Source organism: Penaeus japonicus, unplaced genomic scaffold (genome assembly GCF_977035675.1).
Source record: "Penaeus japonicus unplaced genomic scaffold, GWHDUDI00000001_assembly GWHDUDI00000026, whole genome shotgun sequence".
Lineage (NCBI taxonomy): Eukaryota > Metazoa > Arthropoda > Malacostraca > Decapoda > Penaeidae > Penaeus > Penaeus japonicus.
The window spans coordinates 30,760,477-30,777,976 of NW_028234428.1; the positions used below are offsets into that span (position 1 = coordinate 30,760,477).

General features: G+C 38.6%; 1 protein-coding gene across 1 annotated transcript in view; it reads right to left on the reverse strand.

Annotated features, from left to right (window-relative positions):
- Positions 1–17,500, reverse strand: part of LOC122246368 (xanthine dehydrogenase/oxidase) — a 30,078-nt gene that overhangs the window by 2,231 nt on the left and 10,347 nt on the right. Inside the window, exons 9-26 of the mRNA XM_086552405.1 lie at positions 16,721–16,854; positions 15,996–16,124; positions 14,793–14,960; positions 14,390–14,555; positions 13,953–14,068; positions 13,448–13,537; positions 12,721–12,919; positions 11,101–11,180; positions 10,587–10,696; positions 9,430–9,613; positions 4,932–5,127; positions 4,472–4,636; positions 4,217–4,338; positions 3,566–3,730; positions 2,872–3,000; positions 2,293–2,429; positions 1,332–1,419; positions 570–731 (exon numbers count right to left, since the gene is read on the reverse strand). Of these exons, the coding sequence (XP_086408531.1) occupies positions 570–731; positions 1,332–1,419; positions 2,293–2,429; positions 2,872–3,000; positions 3,566–3,730; positions 4,217–4,338; positions 4,472–4,636; positions 4,932–5,127; positions 9,430–9,613; positions 10,587–10,696; positions 11,101–11,180; positions 12,721–12,919; positions 13,448–13,537; positions 13,953–14,068; positions 14,390–14,555; positions 14,793–14,960; positions 15,996–16,124; positions 16,721–16,854 (2,540 nt within the window). The remainder of the gene's footprint in view (positions 1–569; positions 732–1,331; positions 1,420–2,292; positions 2,430–2,871; positions 3,001–3,565; positions 3,731–4,216; positions 4,339–4,471; positions 4,637–4,931; positions 5,128–9,429; positions 9,614–10,586; positions 10,697–11,100; positions 11,181–12,720; positions 12,920–13,447; positions 13,538–13,952; positions 14,069–14,389; positions 14,556–14,792; positions 14,961–15,995; positions 16,125–16,720; positions 16,855–17,500) is intronic.

Consider the following 17,500-nt stretch of genomic DNA (forward strand, 5'->3'; position numbering starts at 1 on the left):
CCTTTACACCACCTAATCTATCTATCTGCTAATATATCTATCTACATCAACCCCCCCCTCCCTCCCTCCCTCTCCATCACCCATTCCCCATCATCCTCCATCTCATATTACCCCATCCCCCTCCCTCCCTCCCTCCTCCCCCACGTTCCATCAGTGACCCACCTTCCTCCCTCCCCCTCCCTCCTCCCCCACGTATCATCTATGACCCATCTTCCTCCCTCCCCTCCCCCATCCTGTCTATCATCCCCCCTACTCCCCCACGTTCCATCAGTGACCCACCTTCCTCCCTCACCCCCTCCCCCATCCTGTCTGCCCCCCCACCCACCTACGTTCCATCTGTGACCCACCTTCCTCCTTCCCCCCCCTACTCCCCCACGTTCCATCAGTGACCCATCTTCCTCCCTCCCCCCCTCCCCCATCCTGTCTATCATCTCCCCCCTCCTCCCCCACGTTCCATCTGTGACCCACCTTCCTCCCTCCCTTCCCCCCATCCCCCATCCTGTCTGCCCCCCCCCCCCCAATCACCCACGTTCCATCAGTGACCCACCTCCCCTCTCCCCCCCACTCACCCACGTTCCATCCGTGACCTTCCTGCCGGTGGCGCTGTCGAAGAGTGGCTTCTCGACGGTGAAGAGCCCCTGGCCCATGACGTACGCCCCCTCCACCTGCCCGACGTCAACTAAGGGGCTTATGCTTTTGCCCGCGTCTTCAAGGATGTCCGTGCGTAAGACCTGGGGGGGTAGGGGATGGGGGGGGGGAGGTAAGGGGGAGGGGAGGTGAGGAGGGAGGTAAGGGGGAGGAGAGGGGGAGGTAAGGGGGAGGTGAGGAGGGAGGTAAGGGGGAGGGGAGGGGAGGGGGGGAGGTAAGGGGGTAAGGGGGGTAAGGGGAGGGGTGGAGAGGAGGAAGTGGGGGGGGGAGGGAAGGAAGGAAGGAGAGAGAGAGAGAGAGAGAGAGATAGAGAGAGAGAGAAAGAGAAAGAGAGAAAGAAAAAGAAAGCGAGAGAAAAATTGAGAAAGAGAGAGAGAGATTAATTAATAACGTAATATTTAAAAAAAAATTCGCTATCACCATTATAATTATCTCATCATAAATGTTATCCTATTCACAATCTCCTCCTTTGTGTGCAACGCAGAACAATAAAAACAAAACTAAAACAAAACAAGAAATAAGCGATAATAATAACCAAGAAAAAAAGTAGTAACAACAATCAACGACAAAAAAAAAAAAATAAAAAACAACAACAATAATGATAACAACTACAATAATCAATCACATAAAAATCAAGAAAGAAAATAATCATAACAAAAATACTTTGACCCGCGTTCTCTTACGAGGAACTGTCCGGTGAGAACATCCAGCTCCACCTCTGTACACGCGACGCCGAACACGGGATATGGTTTCACTTCGTCCCACCCATTGCTAGCGATGGGAAAGAAGAGAGAATGTAAAGAGTCTGGTTTCACTTCGTACCGCCTATTGCTGGCGATGGGAAAGAAGAGAGAATGTAAAAAGTCTGGTTTCACTTCGTCCCACTCATTGCTATCGATGGGAAAGAAGAGAGAATGTAAAGAGTCTGGTTTCACTTCGTCCCATCCATTGCTAGCGATGGGAAAGAGGAGAGAATGTAAAGAGTCTTGTTTCCACTTCGTCCCACTCATTGCTAGCGATGGGAAAGAAGAGAGAATGTAAAGAGTCTGGTTTCACTTCGTCCCACCCATTGCTAGCGATGGGAAAGAAGAGAGAATGTAAAGAGTCTGGTTTCACTTCGTCCCATCCATTGCTAGCGATGGGAAAGAGGAGAGAATGTAAAGAGTCTGGTTTCACTTCGTCCCACCCATTGCTAGCGATGGGAAAGAGGAGAGAATGTAAAGAGTCTGGTTTCACTTCGTCCCACCCATTGCTAGCGATGGGAAAGAGGAGAGAATGTAGAGTCTGGTTTCAGGGGGGATTCCTTGTTATTTTTATTTATTTTTTTCTAAATGTGATTATTTGATTTTTGTTGATTTGTCGTTTTTTTTCTTTTAGCCGTGTTTTTGTGTGAAGAGAAGAGGGGGAAAATGGGGATGAGGATGAAGAAGAGGAGGAAGAAGGAGGAAAGGAAAGAGGAGGAGGAGGAAAATAAGAAAATAAAAAAAAATAAGGAAAAGAAAATGAACAAGAACAATAAAAAGAAAAATGAGAAAAAAAGAAAAAGAAAAAAAAGAGAAAAATAAGAAAAAAAGAAAAAAGAAAGAAAGAAAAAAAGGAGTAAGAAGAAGAACAAGAAAAAACGAAAGAAGAAAATCCACATACACATATCTCTCGCAAATATCGACGCCCTTGTTGAAAGCCGCCAAAACGATTTCCGGCCAAGGCGCGTCGGCGAGCCCAAGCTCCTCCTTGGCCGCGTCCAGGCGAGATCGCAGCTTCTTGCACGCTTGCGACACGCTCTGGGGGTTGGGGGGGGGGGTCAGAGAGCAAGCACTTGTTACGTATTTAATGTGCTGTGTGTACGTCTTTGTCTACAACTCACTCGTTACTGATAATTTGTAGTGTGTGTGTATCTCTATCTATATCACTCATTACGTATTATGTATAGTGAGAACACCTCTTCCTCTATCTATCTAGCTATATGTTTGAGACAACGATATATAATGAATTACACCTGTTATACATACATATCTCTATTCGTTCTACATTCCACATACTTACAGATCCGTAAATCTTGCTATAAATCACACACAAGACAAAAAATAAGAGTGAGATAAAAAAAAAAAAGGGGGGAGGAATTCCGAATTCTTATATTACTCTCCCTATAAATGATCTATCTCGCGGTGTGTTACCTATGTGTGGACTGTGCTTATAGACTGTTGCCAATCTCCTCCTACTTACGAAGCAAGCCACGTCCGACCCCTGTGACCCTCCCGTGACATCCGAGTTGGCGTTCACGTGCGTGTTCGACGGCCTCACCGCTACCATGTCCAGAGGGATCCCCAGTTCGTAGGCGGCGCACTGGGCCACCTGGAGGAGAACCACGGGGGGGGAGGAAGGAAAACGGAGAGGATAAGTAGAAGAGAAGGATAAAGTCAAGAGGGTTGTATGGTAAAGAGGGGGGGGGGGGGGGGAGACCTCCAGGAATCGTAAGGATGTGCTTTTGTGGAGGTTAATTTGGTGCGTTTGTCCAACTGGTAGATAAACTTTCATTAACTGGGTGGTTGAATGGTGTACTCATCTAATTTGGTTGTGTTACTTTTATACTGATTTGGGGTGGCTGGGGTTACGTAGCAGCTACAAGTAGGGAACTCCAAGTGGATTAAGAGAATAAGTGGTTTGTTCCTTCGTGCCGCAGTAACCACGCCCCTTTTCGGTAAAAACAGCTGATTGGTTCATATAAAATGTCTAATCTCTAAATTTGGGGGATGAAAGTTATATATAGGGGAATTAATTTCTGAAATATATTACTCTTAATAGTGATATATATACGATTTATCAAATCAGATACAATCGTATTATACGAAACATGATGTCCGTGTAATATTATTTAAATGTCCTTAATTTCCCAGTATTTCTTTTTCAGTTTTCTTACCTTAGTATTAATGCCCTGTCCCAATTCAGTGCCACCGTGAGAAACGACCACAGTGCCATCCCGGGCGTTGACAGATACCATGGCATTGAAGGGCGCTTTCATGGGCACTGCATAAGGCCACAGCATGGGCATCACTGACAGGCCTCGCTTCTTCCACAGATTCTTCTACAGTAGAGAAAATGACACGATTTAGCTGACAAATCTAGCGATATATTTTCTAATGAACTTCTTGCACTACATCTATTAAGAGAGAATGAGAGAGAGAGAGAGAGAGAGAGAGAGAGAGAGAGAGAGAGAGAGAGAGAGAGAGAGAGAGAGTTAGAGAGAGAGAGAGAGTTAGAGAGAGAGAGAGAGTTAGAGAGAGAGAGAGAGAGAGAGAGAGAGAGAGAGAGAGAGAGAGAGAGAGAGAGAGAGAGAGAGAGAGAGAGAGAGAGAGAGAGAACAACGAGAAGGACAAAGAATAGGAGAAAAATAAGGAGAAAGAGAGAAAAAGAGTAAGAAAAAAAAAAGAAAATAGAGAAAAAAAATAAAAGTAGAGAAAAAAAATAAAAGTAGAAACTAGAGAAATAAGAATAGAGATAAAAAAAAGAATAAATAGAAAAAGAGAAAAAGACAAACACAAGCAACAACAAAGGTGACTCGCACACCTACCTGGTTAAATTCGGCGACCAGCTGCTTGCGGTGCTCCACGTCAGCCGAAGTCAGGATCTGGTCAATCATGCCCGAAATGAGGTTCCTGGGCACAGTGAGGGAGTCGGGGAGCCATTTAGCTTCTGGAAAAAACAAAAACAACAAGAAAACAGACTCTAAACATGAAACCCGAAGAAGAAAAAACAATACAAGAAAGAAAACGGGAACAAAAAGAAAACGAGCGAGCGCGAAGGAGAATCTCCCGCCAAAACTTACCTCTGCCTGCGATAAGTGACCTGAGCCTTATCATGCCCTTGTTGAGCGGCCTCGTCCCTCCGTCAGGCATCAGGTTCTTCCTCCTCAGCTCAAGGGGGTCCATGGACAGCTCCTCCGCCACGTGTTCAAGGATGTTCTCCATGAAGATGATGCCCTCGACCGTGCCTGTTGGAAAGGGGAGGAGGAGGTGAAGGTGGAGGTGGAGGAAAGTGGGTGGAGATGGAAGGGAGTGGGTGGAGGTGGAAGGGAGTGGGTGGAGGTGGAAGGGAGTGGGTGGAAATAGAAGGAAGTGGGTAGAGGTGGAAAAAAGTGGGTAGCGGTAGGGAGAGGGAAGAAGGAGAGATATAGATACAGATACAGACATAGATAAAGAGAAAGAGAGAAAAAAAATGAGACAGACAAAAATAAAAAATAAAAAATAAACACACACTAAAAAGAAATCCCCAACCAAAAGACTCACCGGGCGTGCGGCACCAAGTGTTACAAGCCGTGTTGGTGAGGACGACCTGTGGCGTGACCTCCCAGTTGGGGCAGCTGTAGCAAGAGGGCATGACCATCACTGCTCCTGAGCTACTGGAGTCCACCGCCACGTAGCCAGAGTCGCAGGTCAGGGTAGCCTGGATAGCCTGCAGGACCCCGGCGTCGTCTACACCTACCTACAGGACCGTCAGAAGGGAAAAAATGTTGTATTGGAAAGAAACGCAAGAGGGAGACGGAAATAGTGAAGCAGAAGATGATAAAATTAGGAAATAATAATAATAATTGGTCATTTCCCGTTACTCTAAATATATCACTCCCTGTTCACAAATAGTCCAGTTATAATAGTAATGGCAATAATAATGACAATTATGAATATATCTATAACAATAACCAACAAAATTACAACGAAAATAATAACAATAGCAATAATGAAAATAAAAACAATAATAAGACTAACAACAATATCAAGAATAATAACAATAATAAAAATACATATAATAACAGCAACAACAACAAACACAATCAAGAAACAACATGAAGAACAATGATAATAACAACAACAATAATGAAAATAAAAACAATAAGACTAACAACAATATCAAGAATAACAATAATATTAAAAATACATATAATAACAACAGCAGCAACAACAACAAAAACAATCAAGAAACAACATGAAGAACAATGATAATAACAACAACAATAATGAAAATAAAAACAATAATAAGACTTAACAATATCAAGAATAAGAACAATAATAAAAATACATATGATAACAACAGCAACAATAACAAAAACAATCAAGAAACATGAAAAACAATAACAAAAACAATCAAGAAACATGGAAAACAATAACAAAAACAATCAAGAAACATGAAAAACAATAACAAAAACAATCAAGAAACATGAAAAACAATAACAAAAACAATCAAGAAACATGAAAAACAATAACAAAAACAAAAACAAAAACAATCAAGAAACATGAAAAACAATAACAAAAACAATCAAGAAACATGAAAAACAATAACAAAAACAATCAAGAAACATGGAAAACAATAACAAAAACAATCAAGAAACATGGAAAACAATAACAAAAACAATCAAGAAACATGGAAAACAATAACAAAAACAATCAAGAAACATGGAAAACAATAACAAAAACAATCAAGAAACATGGAAAACAATAACAAAAACAATCAAGAAACATGAAAAACAATAACAAAAACAATCAAGAAACATGAAAAACAATAACAAAAACAATCAAGAAACATGAAAAACAATAACAAAAACAATCAAGAAACATGAAAAACAATAACAAAAACAATCAAGAAACATGGAAAACAATAACAAAAACAATCAAGAAACATGGAAAACAATAACAAAAACAATCAAGAAACATGAAAAACAATAACAAAAACAATCAAGAAACATGAAAAACAATAACAAAACAATCAAGAAACATGAAAAACAATAACAAAAACAATCAAGAAACATGGAAAACAATAACAAAAACAATCAAGAAACATGGAAAATAACAAAAACTATAAAAAAATAACAAAAACAATCAAGAAACATGAAAAACAATAACAAAAACAATCAAGAAACATGAAAAACAATAACAAAAACAATCAAGAAACATGAAAAACAATAACAAAAACAATCAAGAAACATGAAAAACAATAACAAAAACAATCAAGAAACATGAAAAACAATAACAAAACAATCAAGAAACATGAAAAACAATAACAAAAACAATCAAGAAACATGGAAAACAATAACGAAAACAATCAAGAAACATGGAAAATAACAAAAACAATCAAGAAACATGAAAAACAATAACAAAAACAATCAAGAAACATGAAAAACAATAACAAAAACAATCAAGAAACATGAAAAACAATAACAAAACAATCAAGAAACATGAAAAACAATAACAAAAACAATCAAGAAACATGGAAAACAATAACAAAAACAATCAAACATGAAAAACAATAACAAAACAATCAAAACATGAAAAACAATCAAGAAACATGAAGAAACATGAAAAACAATAACAAAAACAATCAAGAAACATGAAAAACAATCAAGAAACATGAAAAACAATAACAAAAACAATCAAGAAACATGAAAAACAATAACAAAAACAATCAAGAAACATGAAAAACAATAACAAAAACAATCAAGAAACATGAAAAACAATAACAAAAACAATCAAGAAACATGAAAAACAATAACAAAAACAATCAAGAAACATGAAAAACAATAACAAAAACAATCAAGAAACATGAAAAACAAAAACAAAAACAATCAAGAAACAAGAAAAACAATAACAAAAACAAACAAGAAACAAAAAAAATAACAAAAACAATCAAGAAACATGAAAAACAATAACAAAAACAATCAAGAAACATGAAAAACAATAACAAAAACAATCAAGAAACATGAAAAACAATAACAAAAACAATCAAGAAACATGAAAAACAATAACAAAAACAATCAAGAAACATGAAAAAACAATAACAAAAACAATCAAGAAACATGAAAAACAATAACAAAAACAATCAAGAAACATGAAAAACAATAACAAAAACAATCAAGAAACATGAAAAACAATACAAAAACAATCAAGAACATGAAAAAACAATCACAAAAACAAACAAGAAACATGAAAAACAATAACAAAAACAAACAAGAAACATGAAAAACAATAACAAAAACAATCAAGAAACATGGAAAACAATAACAAAAAACAATCAATCAAAAACATGAAAAACAATAACAAAAACAATCAAGAAACATGAAAAACAATAACAAAAACAATCAAGAAACATGAAAAACAATAACAAAAACAATCAAGAAACATGAAAAACAATCAAGAAACATGAAAAACAATAACAAAAACAATCAAGAAACATGAAAAACAATAACAAAAACAATCAAGAAACATGAAAAACAATAACAAAAACAATCAAGAAACATGGAAAACAATAACAAAAACAATCAAGAAACATGAAAAACAATAACAAAAACAATCAAGAAACATGAAAAACAATAACAAAAACAATCAAGAAACATGGAAAACAATAACAAAAACAATCAAGAAACAAAAAAAACAATAACAAAAACAATCAAGAAACATGGAAAACAATAACAAAAACAATCAAGAAACATGAAAAACAATAACAAAAACAATCAAGAAACATGAAAAACAATAACAAAAACAATCAAGAAACATGAAAAACAATAACAAAAACAATCAAGAAACATGAAAAACAATAACAAAAACAATCAAGAAACATGGAAAACAATAACAAAAACAATCAAGAAACATGGAAAACAATAACAAAAACAATCAAGAAACATGGAAAACAATAACAAAAACAATCAAGAAACATGAAAAACAATAACAAAAACAATCAAGAAACATGAAAAAACAATAAACAAAAACAATCAAAAACATGAAAAAACAATAACAAAAACAAACAAAAAACATGAAAAACAAAAACAAAAACCATCAAGAAACATCAAAAACAATAACAAAAACAAACAAGAAACAAGAAAAACAATCAAGAAACATGAAAAACAATAACAAAAACAATCAAGAAACATGAAAAACAATAACAAAAACAATCAAGAAACATGAAAAACAATAACAAAAACAATCAAGAAACATGAAAAACAATAACAAAAACAATCAAGAAACATGAAAAACAATAACAAAAACAATCAAGAAACATGAAAAACAATAACAAAAACAATCAAGAAACATGAAAAACAATAACAAAAACAATCAAGAAACATGAAAAACAATAACAAAACAATCAAGAAACATGAAAAACAATAACAAAAACAATCAAGAAACATGAAAAACAATAACAAAAACAATCAAGAAACATGAAAAACAATAACAAAAACAATCAAGAAACATGGAAAACAATAACAAAAACAATCAAGAAACATGAAAAACAATAACAAAAACAATCAAGAAACATGGAAAACAATAACAAAAACAATCAAGAAACATGAAAAACAATAACAAAAACAATCAAGAAACATGAAAAACAATAACAAAAACAATCAAGAAACATGGAAAACAATAACAAAAACAATCAAGAAACATGAAAAACAATCAAGAAACATGAAAAACAATCAAGAAACATGGAAAACAATAACAAAAACAATCAAGAAACATGGAAAACAATAACAAAAACAATCAAGAAACATGAAAAACAATAACAAAAACAATCAAGAAACATGAAAAACAATAACAAAAACAATCAAGAAACATGAAAAACAATAACAAAAACAATCAAGAAACATGAAAAACAATAACAAAAACAATCAAGAAACATGAAAAACAATAACAAAAACAACCAAGAAACATGGAAAATAACAAAAACAATCAAGAAACATGAAAAACAATAACAACAACAACAACAAAACATAACAATAACACCCCACTAGCAAGCCCCACCCACCTTGTAAGTGCACAGGTAGGGTTCCCTCCATCCTATAATGGTCATGTTCGCGTCGAGGTCAAGGGCAACGCGCACGGGCTTCCTGACCTTCTGCGCCGCCACCGCCGCCGCCGTCGTGACGATGTTGCACTGGTCGATCTTGGCGCCGAAAGCTCCGCCCAAGCGCTTGACCGTCACGTTGATGCTTTGGGGGGGAGGGGAGAGGGAGATTGGGTCACGGTAGGTTGTGTTAGGTCATGATGGGGCTTTGGGGAGGGGGAGATTGGGTCACGGTAGGTTGTGTTAGGTTATGATGGGGCTTTGGGGAGGGGGAGATTGGGTCACGGTAGGTTGTGTTAGGTTATGATGGGGCTTTGGGGGGAGGGGAGGGGAGAGGGAGATTGGGTTACGTTAGGTTGTGTTAGGTCATGATGGGGCTTGGGGGGGGATTGGGTCACGGTAGGTCGTGTTAGGTCATGAATGTGCTTTGGGGGGGTGGGAGATTGGGTCACGTTAGGTCGTGTTAGGTCATGGTGGGGCTTTGGGGGGGGGATTGGGTCACGTTAGGTTGTGTTAGGTCATGATGGGGCTTTGGGGGAGGGGGGGGGGAGATTGGGTCACGGTAGGTTGTGTGAGGTCATGATGGGGCTTTGGGGGAGGGAGATTGGGTCACGGTAGGTCGTGTTAGGTCATGATGGGGCTTTAAGGCAGAGGGATAGGCTAGGTCAAGTTGATCCTTAAAGGGAGGGGAAGTTTAGGTCACGCTAGGTCGTGTTAGGTCATGCATTGTGGGAGAGGGAGACTAGGTCAAGCTAGGTTATGTCGACGCTAAATTCTTGTGTTATCTTGTTTGTTTATTACTTTTATTTTATTTGTCTATGTGGCTATGTTTTCGTCCGCCATGTTTATTTGTTACCTTGTTTTTGTGTGGACGTGTTCTCGTGTTATCAAATTTGTGAGTTACTGTATTTTTGCATCACCATAATCTTACGTTATCACATTCTTGGTTCAACTTGTCCTTCTATTATCGTGTTATTTTACCACGTTGCTATGTGATTGTGTTCATGCGTTACCATGTTCTTGATTCATCATGGTCATGTGTTCCCGTATTATGGAGTTCATCACATCAACAAAGTCACTTATTGTCTTTATGCAAATTCATGCACTTCTCGACTCACGTGTTATCTGCGATGCCCAACACCTGACCAATCGCACGCTGAGTCTCCGATGCCCACTGTGTCGAGGCATACACGTCCATGCCGATATCAGTGGGTACGACGAGGCAAGACTGAAAGACAAAAAGGAAAAGATAATGAAGTTATTTTATTATCCTCTACGGAATCCTGTTTCGACGTCATTCACTGTTCGACAGCCCTTCATATTATTTGGGAAGTAATCATATCTTTCTAGCAGAGGATTGATCATAAACTGCGATCAAAAGCGTTATCAAACTTTTAGGATGAAACGCATGCACAGTAAAAACAGAAAAAAATGGAGGAAAAATATAAATACTGTATATATATATATATATATATATATATATATATATATATATATATATATATATATATATATAACATAAGACCTGACATATGATATAATCTCCACCTGAAAGGCCATGGGAAATTACTCGAAAATAGATTTTTTTTTCCGTCGCTCTCTTTTTATCGTGGCAGCGTTTCATTTGTTTACCTGCGACTCCATGTGGAAATGATACTGTCCGTCCCGACTCATAGCTCCTTCGAAGATGTGTGTCGAAGCAGCGAAACCAGCTGAATACATAGAGCATCCATTAATTAAAGTTATTGAGATGTATATATTAGGAAATATTTTCATTGTTTTAATTAAAAAAAACCCTTTTCACGATCGTCATTCTAACCACCATTTGTAGGTCGTCACTAAAAGGGGGGAGGGGGGGTTGAAACCACAATTCAACCAGACTGAAATATCACCAATAGAATTCAAATCCTCAATCATCAATAAAGCGCCTCTGACATCTTCAACAAAACTAATAAATAAACCATCACTCGAACGTCATCTTAAGATCCAACACGTCAAAAAGCGTTTCCAAATTTACCACCAAAGGAAATTTGTCGGTAAAACCTTCTTGAAAAAAGACCTTGATGAGGACTTAGAAGCGTAAAGAGTAAGACTAAAAGACTAAGAGTAAGACTAAAAGAGCTAAGACTAAAGACTAAAAGACTAAGAGTAAGACTAAAAGACTAAGAGTAAGACTAAAAGAGCTAAGACTAAAGACTAAAAGACTAAGAGTAAGACTAAAAGAGCTAAGAGTCAGACTAAAAGCCTAAGAGTAAGACTAAAAGACTAAGAGTAAGACTAAGAGTAAGACTAAAAGACTAAGAGTAAGACTAAGAGTAAGACTAAAAGACTAAGAGTAAGACTAAAAGACTAAAGACTAAAAGACTAAGAGTAAGACTAAAAGACTAAAGACTAAAAGCCTAAGAGTAAGACTAAAAGACTAAGAGTAAGACTAAAAGAGCTAAGACTAAAGACTAAAAGACTAAGAGTAAAACTAAAAGAGCTAAGAGTCAGACTAAAAGACTAAGAGTAAGACTAAAAGACTAAGAGTAAGACTAAAAGACTAAGAGTAAGACTAAAAGACTAAGAGTAAGACTAAAAGACTAAGAGTAAGACTAAAAGACTAAGAGTAAGACTAAAAGACTAAGAGTAAGACTAAAAGACTAAGAGTAAGACTAAAAGAGCTAAGAGTCAGACTAAAAGACTAAGAGTAAGACTAAAAGAGCTAAGAGTCAGACTAAAAGACTAAGAGTAAGACTAAAAGAGCTAAGAGTCAGACTAAAAGACTAAGAGTAAGACTAAAGACTAAGAGTAAGACTAAAAGACTAAGAGTAAGACTAAAAGACTAAGAGTAAGACTAAAAGAGCTAAGAGTAAGACTAAAAGAGCTAAGAGTATGACTAAGAGTAAGACTAAAAGAGCTAAGAGTATGACTAAGAGTAAGACTAAAAGAGCTAAGAGTATGACTAAGAGTAAGACTAAAAGAGCTAAGAGTATGACTAAGAGTAAGACTAAAAGACTAAGAGTAAGACTAAAAGACTAAGAGTAAGACTAAAAGACTAAGAGCAAGACTAAAAGAGCTAAGAGTAAGACTAAAGACTAAGAGTAAGACTAAAAGACTAAAAGACTAAGAGTAAGACTAAAAGACTAAATACTAAAAGACTAAGAGTAAGACTAAAGCCTAAGAGTAAGACTAAAAGAGCTAAGAGTAAGACTAAAAGACTAAGAGTAAGACTAAAAGAGCTAAGAGTAACGACTTCCAATCCCTCCACACCTTGCACGTCTCCTTGCACGAAAGGTTCGTCCTTGATGGGCGGCTTCTGCAGGGCTTCCTCAATGGTAAGCACCGGCGGCTGGATGTCATCGTACGTGACCTTAACCGCCTCCCGAGCGCCGTAAGCTGCTCCTCTGTTCTTGGTGACCACGAGGCCGATGGGCTGCCCGTAGTAAGATACTCGATCCTTCGGGAAGAGCTGGGTGGTGATACAGACGGGGGGAGCGAGTGAGTGGGAGTTGGAGTGAGGGAGAGGGCGAGGGCGAGGGTGGGGGTGGGGGGGGTAGAAGGAGAGATTGGGGGTAGAAAGAGAGGGGGGATAGAGGGAGAGGGGGATAGAGGGAGAAGGGGGTAGAAGGAGAAGGGGATATAAGGAGAGGGGGGGACGTAGAGGGAGAAGGGGGATAGTAAGTGAGTAAAAGTGAGTGAATGGGTGTGATTGAGGGATAGGAGGAGAGGGAGAGGAGGAGAGGGAGAGGAGGAAGGAGACAGACAGAGTGAGAGAGAAAATTAAAATAAATGAGAGAGAGGAAGAGTAAGAGAGACAGAACGAGAGAGAGAGAGAGGAAAGAGGGAGAGAGGAAAGAGAGGGAGAGAGGAAGAGGGAAGACACTTCTTTAGAAGAAGAAAAAAACATATCACAAGCAAAGAAATAAAATGAAAAACAACTTGAAAATACCATACAGAAATTTGAAAGGCGAAACTAAAATCAAAATGGCTGCCTTACCGGCTGTGGGGTGGGCCACGCGAAGGCCATGATGTTGTTCACGCCCTTTATGTCGTCCACGCCCACGAAGGCCACCACATCGGGCATGGCCTGGGCACGAAGGAAATTGATATTGAATTAGATGCAGGCTTTTCGCGAATAAGGATATCTATATCTATATCTTTCTCTCTATATATATGCATATATCAATCTTTTCATCCATCGACATCTATATGTATGTATATATACGGTATATTATACACACACACACACACACACATATATACATATATATATATATATATATATATATATATATATATATATATATATATAAAAATATATATATATATATATATATATATATATATATATATATATATATATATATATATATATATATATATATATATATATATATATATTCACATGTATGTGTGTTGACACGTGTTCGCACAGAAAGATCAATCCCTATTTCCGGGCCCAACCCCTCTCCCCCTTAAAAAGGCCTCCGCCATCAGCTCACCAGGGCAGCCGAAGGGTCGACGCTGGCGATGTGGGCGTTGGCCTGGGTCGCCGTGACAAACATCCCGAAGAGTTCCTCGCTCGCGGCCGCCATTGTGTTCACGTACTCGGCCTCGCCTGGGCACGGACACCGAAGGGTTTTTTGTTTTCATTATTGTTATTGATGATTTTATCTGTATTATTATTATTAGTATTGTTCCTCGTAGTATTGCACCGTTATTTAACCGTTACAGACACTGGAAATTTCACTTATACAATGGATATTGTGAATGCATACTTTACATACACAAAGTAGGATGAGGAAACGGTACTTAAAAAGAAAGAAAAAAAGAAAGAAAGATCTAAATTAACGCAACGCAATAACAACAAACATCTCAAAATCAAAACCAAACCTATAAAAATACAAAAAAAATAAGAAAATGAAAACCGCGCGCTTACCGGCACACTGCATCCTTGCCTCCAGCTTGGGAATGGGCTTCCCCAGTGGCCAGGTCTCGGTGTTCTGGTCGTACGTCTGCTGGCCACTCGACAGAGGTCGTTCCAGGTCAGTGGCCCCGCTGGTCACCGTGGCCGCGGCGGCATCACCCAGGATCCCCAGCACCATCTGAGTGTGGTGAGAAAAGGAGGTATGGTGTGGTCTTCACTATAGTGAGTGTAACTGTCACGGTTTCTTGATATAATGGAAAGCCAAAATCGACGATGAAATAACATGATCCAAGATCCTTCTTTAAAAAAAAAATAGTATGTTTGAGAAACCGACTGACAAACATTTCAAACTTTAAGACATAAACAATCAACCTAACCTGAACACCATCCACTAAACATGTCCTCCCTTCCTTACTTTATACAGCAGAGTCTGAGCGACAGACAGCCTGTACTCGGGCGCGGGGTCCTGCGGCAGGTTATCCGGCTTGACCTCGTTGGCCAGAGCCTGCATGGCCGCCTGCAGGACTCCCTCGTCCTCAAGGCTCTTGCCCTCCAGCGCCGCCTCCGTGGCCGAAGCGCGCACCTGGAAATGAAGGCTTATGTTAAGGTGTTGAGATTTTTGAGGCAGGTTCTTGGTTCTTTAGCATTGCTGGTGTAGTTCATAGTAGTAATAATAATCATAATAATAATGTTATTAATGATGATGATAATATAATAATAATAATAATAATAGCAATACTAATAATAACAATAATAATGATATACATTACCATTATCTTATTACTACGATCATCGCCATTATTATATTATTGTGCTTACAATTACTGTTATCATTATCATTGCAATTATTATCATGGCTGGTATATTGACTGGTTTCTTTGTCCGACTGCCAGCGGAGGCTTGCACTCCCTTAGTAGGCCTATTTTTTTTAATTATTGGTAACTCGTGCTCTAAATTAAAGTTGTTTCATTTGATTGCTATGTTATTTTTAATTTAGGCATAATTAAGCACAGTTTCACAATTTTCACAATATCGTATTTTTTCGAGAAAAAACAGTATTCATCTAACATTTTTTCGAGAAAAAAAAATTATATCTTAAAAAAATACATAAATAAATATTCACTGACTTCAAGCTTAACATTTTAGAAGGTTAAATTAACGTTCGAGATTTTAATCAGCATAAACAAAGAAATAACAATAACAATTACATAAATAAAAATATTCACTAATCTACCTCTATATCTATTTATTATCTTCATCTCTCAATTCATTTTCAGTCTAACCATACACACATTTTTCTGTCTATTTTTCAATCCATCTACCTAGCTTTTTATCCCTTCTATCTATCCTTTTATTCCTTAATCAAACTACACACTATCCACCAAACATATATCTACCTACAAATCAATCTATCGCACTATTCAATCCATCTATTCATGTACTGTGCATCTATCTTTCCAATAACATCTATCCACCACCTCTCTATCTATTCATATTCCCATCCTATCCTTTGACCTATCACACCCACCCATCCTATCCATCTATCTATCCTATCCATCTATCCTTTCATCTACCATCTATCCGTAAAATAAAAAAAAAAAAAAAAAAAAAAACTTACAAAAGTTGGGTTGATTCCTCCGTAGACTATAAGCGGCTTCCCGATCACGGTGTGTGCGCTTGCTTCGTCAACATTGAAAGCCATTGCAGCGTTGACGAAGGCGTGGGTGTTGGTCGTCCGCCCCATTACCTGTGGGGAGATTTGGTATTGTTGATGATGGTGATGGTAATGGTGGTGGTGGTCGTGGTGGTGGTGTTGGTAATGGTAATGGTGGTCGTGATGGTGTTGGGAATGGTGGTGATGGTAATGGTGATGGTAATGGTGCTGGTGGTCGTGGTGATGGTGGTGGTCGTGGTGATGGTAATGGTGGTGGTGGTCGTGGTGATGGTAATGGTGGTGGTGGTCGTGGTGATGGTGTGGTGATGGTAATGGCGGTGGTGGTCGTGGTGATGGTGTTGGGAATGGTGTTGGAGATGGTGTGGTTGTGGTGTTGGTGATGGAGGTGGTCGTGGTGATGGTGTTGGTGATTGTGGTGTTGGTGTTGGTGGTCGTGGTGATGGTGGTGGTCGTGGTGATTATGTTGGTGATGGCGTTGGTGCTGGCGATGGTGTCGATGGTGGTGCTGGTGTTGCAATGGTGTTAGAGATGATGATGCTGGTGTTGTAATAGTGTCGGTGATGGTGTAGTTGGTGTTGGCGATGGTGTTGTTGGTAACGGTGTTGATGGTACAGATAATAAAGAAAACGAAGATGAATAAAAAGAAACAGGAAAGATAAAACACGTACCTTGAAGACCCTGAACTTGACATTATCAGCCATGGGTGGGAGTCGCATCTCAAGAATCACTCGACGCTCCTTCTGGAGGTCGAGCTCGAGCAGTTCCTCGAGTGTGTGGGTTGAGGTCGACCCGTTAGGGAGAGCTGCGAGGAAGAGGTGTTTTTGTTTGCAATTGCAGTTTGGTTGTGGTCTTGGATGTGCAAGGTTGGTTTTCGTTGTCTAATTTGGATCTCTCTCTCGCTGACTTTCTTCGGTCTCTCGGTCTCTCTCTCTCGCTCTCTCTCTTTCTCCTTTTCTCTTCTCTCTCTCTCTCGCTGATTTTCTTCGGTCTCTCTCTCTCTCTCTCGCTCTCTCTTTCTCATTTTCTCTTCTGTCTCTCTCTCGCTGATTTTCTTCGGTCTCTCTCTCTCTCTCTCGCTCTCTCTTTCTCATTTTCTCTTCTCTCTCTCTCGCTGATTTTCTTCGGTCTCTCTCTCTCTCTCTCGCTCTCTCTTTCTCATTTTCTCTTCTCTCTCTCTCGCTGATTTTCTTCGGTCTCTCTCTCTCTCTCTCGCTCTCTCTTTCTCATTTTCTCTTCTCTCTCTCTCTCTCGCTGATTTTCTTCGGTCTCTCTCTCTCTCTCTCGCTCTCTCTTTCTCATTTTCTCTTCTGTCTCTCTCTCGCTGATTTTCTTCGGTCTCTCTCTCTCTCTCTCTCGCTCTCTCTTTCTCATTTTCTCTTCTCTCTCTCTCTCGCTGATTTTCTTCGGTCTCTCTCTCTCTCTCTCGCTCTCTCTTTCTCATTTTCTCT